This window comes from Rattus norvegicus, chromosome 1, assembly GCF_021556685.1.
Source record: "Rattus norvegicus strain SHRSP/BbbUtx chromosome 1, alternate assembly SHRSP_T2T, whole genome shotgun sequence".
Taxonomy (NCBI): domain Eukaryota; kingdom Metazoa; phylum Chordata; class Mammalia; order Rodentia; family Muridae; genus Rattus; species Rattus norvegicus.
The window spans coordinates 169,750,285-169,756,564 of NC_141534.1; the positions used below are offsets into that span (position 1 = coordinate 169,750,285).

The 6,280-nt window shown below is 40.6% G+C and overlaps 1 protein-coding gene across 1 annotated transcript; it reads right to left on the minus strand.

Moving 5' to 3' along the window:
- Positions 1-213: 213 nt before the first annotated feature.
- Olr59 (olfactory receptor 59) lies at positions 214-6,118 on the minus strand. The gene is given in 2 exon segments (NM_173293.2): positions 214-2,527; positions 5,547-6,118. A coding segment is annotated over 1 exon segment (963 nt). The 5' UTR covers positions 2,477-2,527; positions 5,547-6,118; the 3' UTR covers positions 214-1,513.
- Between the last annotated feature and the right edge of the window lie 162 nt (positions 6,119-6,280).

A 6,280-nucleotide genomic window follows, 5' to 3' on the forward strand; every position in this document is an offset into this window, starting at 1 on the left:
CCTTACAATCCTTCCTGAGATTATGCAGCTACCACCCTTCATGAGAGCTCTAAAAGGCTGTAACATGGGCCTGGTGTGACTGCAGAAGACTACTGGAACTTTGGTATTTCAGACTTTGGGACTTACTTTTATAAGCCTTAAAAATATATTTTTCTTTAACCTGCCATATTCAAACTTCTTTCCACATTAATGATATATAATCGATATTTTACATTATTTTAAATGATTTTTTATTGTGGCAGATACATACTACATAAATCTCAGCATTTTAAGCATTATGCGTACATCGAATATATTAACATTATTTTGTAGGTGTCATTAATAACCTAATCTAAGAACATTTTCATCATCCACTCAATACAAAGGGAATATTCTACATAAGTTCATTCAACATCTTTATAGTTGTGCAACCCATACCTGGCAGGCCCTTTGCACTGTTGGTAAAGAGGACTGGGGGAAATCACTCATGTCTCCCAACATTACTTATGAACATTAAAACAGTAAAAATAATACTGAACATTTTAAGATAAATTATTATGTTGTTTGATACCTAAGTCAAGAATCAGGCAATATCTTATGTTATACATTTAAGAGATTTGACAGCTACAGGACACAATACAAAGAGGACACAATCAAGGATATGTAAGAGACTAAAAAATTTAAATCTCCTCTGTTCATATGAGAAGAAGCAGCTACTCTGTCATGCTGAACAGTTTGTTGCCCTCCACCAGGACAGGGTTAATCACTTACCACAAACACAAAGACGTCCATGCTAGCACACGGCAGAGAGAAAGCAGGATTTGTAATAGGCAGAGGAAATAGATGGCAGATGTTAAACAGGAAGCAATATAACATGGTGGTAAAGCAAATGTATTCAATTATCCAATTTAATTTAAAATCTTGGCACAGAACATTCAAGAAAGTTTCTTTACTCATTAAAGTCTTTGTCACATGTTGTGGCAGGCAACAATGGTATCTTCCTTGGGAAAAGAGCAAGATCACAGAAAGTCTGAAAAGTACTTAACGCAGGGACTGGAACACGTTACATGATACATTCATGAGCCATATTATTTAGAGCTCATAAATGTTCCTGGGTAGTGAATAATAGCATTGAAATGAGTGAGGAAACCCTTGGCTACCATACTGTCAGCTCCATGTTCCACAATTCAGAAGTTAAACATTACAGATAGCTTTACAACAAAGGAAGTAGGAATAAAAAAAGTTGCTAGTAATTTCAACATATCTCATTCAAATCACAAACAATTAGTTTAAATCACAAATCCTAGTTGTTTCATTTAGTATTATCAATGGGTCTCATTTTATAGCACAAGCTTTAAAACACATGATAGATATTTCACATTGTATCCATGATGAAGATAAACCATACTTTAGTTCACTGTCCCATTCAGTTAAAGCACTAATGTGCTTTTGGGTGACTGGAGTTAGGCCGGTGTGATGAATTATTAATCATTATATTAAGCCATGTAGGACAAGGGTGATAGAACGGTAAGGGTCACGTGTTTCCTCCAGCTTCAATGTCCTTGTCACAACTGATCTTGAACATAGCCAGCACCCGTGTTCTGATCTGTTTGGTCTTAGCACCGTAGATGATGGGATTGATCACAGGAGGCAGCAGCAGGTAGACATCGCCCATGAGAACATGCACAATGGGATCCAGGCTGTTTCCAAAACGGTGCACTACTGACAGGCCAATGAGTGGGACATAGAAAGCCAGGACTACACCAATGTGTGACACACAGGTTCCAAATGCCTTAGCTCGCTCAGACTTGGAAGGCAATTGCAGAACTGCTCGTATAATCAGGAAATAGGACAAGAAGATGAACATGACATCTACACCCATGACTAGCAGAATGGCAGTTAGACCATAGACTACATTGGGCAATGTGTCTGTATAGGCCAACTTCATCACATCCTGGTGAACACAATAGGAGTGGGAGAGCACATTGGAGTGGCAGAAGGCCAGTCGCTTGATCAGCAGTGGGAGTGGGAAAAAGAATAGGGATCCCCGGACCAGAGCCACCATGCCGATTTGGACTGTTACTGTATTGTTGAGCACAGCAGCGTGACGCAGTGGGTGGCAGATAGCCACATACCGGTCAAAGGCCATGGCCAGCAAGATGGTAGATTCAATTGCTGAGAGAGCGTGAATGAAGAACATCTGGGCGAGACAGGCATCAAAAGTAATCTCCCGGGAGTCAAACCAAAAGAGGGCGAGAATCTTGGGCATTGTAGAGGTGGACAAAGCCAGATCAATAGCTGCCAGCATGCAGAGAAAAAGATACATGGGCGCATGCAGGCTCCGCTCTGTCCTCACGATGAAGACCACAATGCAATTTCCAAACAATGCTACAGCGTACATGGAAAGTAGGGGGAAGCCAAACCAAAAGTGAGCTTCCTCCAGTCCTGGAATACCGATAAGCATGAAGGTGGCGTGAGTGAAGTTGCAGGAGCTCATCGCTGACACCAAGTGGGGCAGACTGGAAGAGGGAGAGGCCACAGGGACAGCCTGCAAGGACATGGAGCAGAATCAGAGAGTCCCTGGAACTTAGTGGTGTTAGCCCTCCCTCCCTTCTCACTCTTTCTCCACCCACACTCCAGCTCCTGCATAAGATACAAGGCTCTGTGTTCCCACTGGAAGAAATGTGAGTGCTCCAAATTCTTTAACTACTAAGGTACATTTTAAAAATTTCAAAATAAAGCTTTGGGAGAAAAATACTTATCTCCAAAATGTGGCTTCCTCCATATTTCCTCAGAAATCTCTTCTCATCCCTACCTTCATTGTCTGGATATTAGGTACTCCCCTTCTCATAAAATCAAGATCTTAACTCTCTTTTCAGATAAAGACGTCCTCCTTTCCCCTCTCTCCCAGTTTCTTCTCCTCTGATGTCCCCATCTTTCACTGACACCACTTTTATTTCTATTTTTCCTCCTTCACATTTTCTCTTTCCCCCTCTCTTTTTATATTAATTGGAATTTCAGAAATATTCACTTTCACCACAGTGCAATCTGTGAGATGCAGTTATGAGAACCACTCTGTTTGACTTTACATGGCTTGCTTAAGGTATGAGATAGGTAAGTAACAGATACATCAGAGCACCGTGATAAAGGCTTGCAAAGGAATTCACTGACTGCAGGGAATGACAAAGACAGAGCAGCCGTCCTAGAAAAGAAGGCCTTTACATCTCAATCTTGAAGCAGGAGCAGAACTAGGCAGACAGAAGAGGGCATAAAGGATCTTCCAAGGTAGAGAAAATAATTTTCAAACATTCAGGATTCTAGGTCCTTGGTTCTAAGGTTTGTAAAGGGGAGGGAGAAACACAATAGCAACTCAGAAAGCAAAATGAAGCAGCTCCCTCTAATCATGGTTTTGCAGATGGAGGAGCTGACGAGATTCACCACCTCCAACGGGTCCTAGCTACCACACGATTCCTATGACAGCTTTTTGTTCCTGGTCACAGTCATCTTTATGCCTGGAAGTCACCTCCAAGGCTATTTCTTTGGCCCCTAGTTTGCAGTGTGTGTGTGTGTGTGTGTGTGTGTGTGTGTGTGTGTGTGTGTGTGTGCGTGTGTGTGTGTGGTGTGTAAGCCCTGATTCGGGAAGAGGTATTACTGATTTTTTATTATGATTCTGAGAGTTTTCCTAGGAACTTGTGCCAATAAATCATTCATGTGGAGGAGTTATTTCTTCTTCTTTTGTGTAGCATAAGTTGTTTTGTTTTAACCCCATATCCCACCCACACACCTGAGCTCTTTCATCAAACACTTCCCCTGAGAAGCTCCCTCATGTCCTATTTTCAGAGCCGCTTAACATGAGGAGTGACCGGCCTGGCTCTGAGCATTTGGAGCTTTGCTGCTAAGAAGTGAAAGATGCAGGTGTCTTTGTTGACAGTATCCAGGGTATCCAGATTAATTTGTTTATCTTTCCCAGGATTGCACTCCCCTTCTAACCAAGGTCTTTAATAAAGCTTGTCCATGCTCTTTGCCTTAATGGAGAGAGTTTAGAGAACAATAAAATGAGAGATTTTTAAAACTAGGTTGTCCCTATTTTGGATGAGCAATGACATACAGATTAAGGATACAGAAATTACAAAATCCATATCGCTGATCTTGATTTTCGCCACCCTTATGGCTTGTATTAAGGTAAAGGAATAGCTTCTTAGTGATAGTGAATTCCAACCTCGCTACATTCTCCTATCAGAGAAAGCTGCGTTCTTCAATGAGATGCAAGATGGCTTTTACCTTGAATCCGTTCATTCATCTTTGTGTCTGTCATAAACAGCTCATGGGAAAGAATGCAAACATCTTAACAAAGGGGTGTATGTGGTATGGGGCAAAGCTAAGCAACTTTCCCTGGACAAAGACCATGTTACATGGCCACTGGACCCTAGAGAAATGGGGAAAATATGAGAAGAAGGCAAACTGGAGGAGTAACAAGAGGCAAAAATCACATTTCATATTCTTAAGAACTTTGGTGTCACTGATACATTTAAGGGTCTGTCTCATCTACAGAGTCAGACACTTCCCTACTCCACTGCTCTGCAGAGTACCTGTGCAGCCTTTCTGGTACTTAAAGCACAGAACTAGATTCTGTTCTGTTTTGTGTTATTTTAAAGCAGGTAAAACAACTCTTTAAAAAGGCTACATAAAAATTTAGTGTACAAACATTAATATAAGCAATAAAATAGCAAGATTGTAGCATATGATAGCAGTCTAATATATTTCCCTAATGATAATAATGAAGTATCAGAATTTGGTCTTCCAAAACCATTTTTATTCACAATAGCACCAAAGATAATGCATTTAGCAAAAGACCAGACAAAAATGTATACGTTGTAGTCTTCAAACCATTACTGAAAGAAATTAAACACAATATTTAACGAATGGAATGATACCTAGTGCTCACCACGGATTTCAACACAAAACTGTGTTAAGATTACAGCTCTTCCCTAAGACGATATGCAGATTTATTGTAATTGCTATTGAAGCTTTTTTAGGCCATCTAAACATTAGTTTTTTAAAGTTAATGGAGTAAAAGTATGATATTTTCATAGAAATGTTGTTGTATGTTGTTTTACTTACCATGCTCTTGCTGATCCCCTCAACACCCTCAAATATTTTCTCCTTCTGCTTCATGCCATATAAACTGCATAACCCTTTTCTATCTTATTTTAAAATCTCTTTCCTCTCCTCTGGTAGTTCCCTTCCTACTTTCAACACCACACACATGCACACACACACACACACACACACACACACACACACACACACACACATCTAGACTGCATATGAAAGCATTTCCCATTCTGAGTCTAGTTTACTTTGCTTAACAAAGATCTCCAGTTCTATCTATTTTCCTGTAGATTGTATTGTTTCACTCTTTATAGTTTATACAACCCATCTTTCTAGAAATCATCAGGTAAGGCTCTGGGGCTCTCCTTAGAATGAAGCATGCAGGTGGGGTCTTCATGGACCCTTAATGTGGCAGGATCCTTGTGCTGCCAGACCCTTGGTAAGAGAGCACTCACCTGGAAATTGTGTTGTTCTGCTCCAGGAGGGCAGCTGGATCTGGCTTTCGCTTTCTGGAACAGACCTCTCTATAATGCTACTCAGGAGGCTCGGGGAACAAGCTGCTGGAACACCAGCTGATGCTCTAGGGATCTGGCAGACAGAGGAGTGAAATAATCATGTCTACTTGTGTGCTTCTCTCACCAGCGTCCCCCTTTTATGTCTAAGAAAGCAATCTCAAAGGACCAAGGTCTCTGCTCCTATTCCCACAATGACACATGTGAGTCTCTTGATAACAAACATGTGTTCCCACTCCTCTAAATTGATCTAATTTCTACAGTCAGCCGCAAGGTTAGTGTTTCCTCATTTGATCTGCTAGACACAGCAGGCAAGGTGTATGAATAGTCATGATTATTGAACTCTTGGAGTTCACATCAGGCTTATAATCTAAGTAGGTACCTTAAAATGTAGCCTCACAGCTCAAAATAGGTCCATTCACATCTCCATAACTCTCTCCTACTTCTCTTTCAGTTTAAGCATAGCCCCTTATATAATGAAGTCATGTTTTATTATGCCTGTGACATAAGTAAAGACAGCCTTTTGGTCTATATCATACAGTGATAATATTAGATGGAGAATCTCATGCACTGTTTATTCATTCACATTCAACAGGTGTTTGCCAAGAGCCTGTACTTGTATAAGTAAAATAGAGGAAATTCCAAGGGTTATAAAGAATCCTTTTGATGAGATAGAC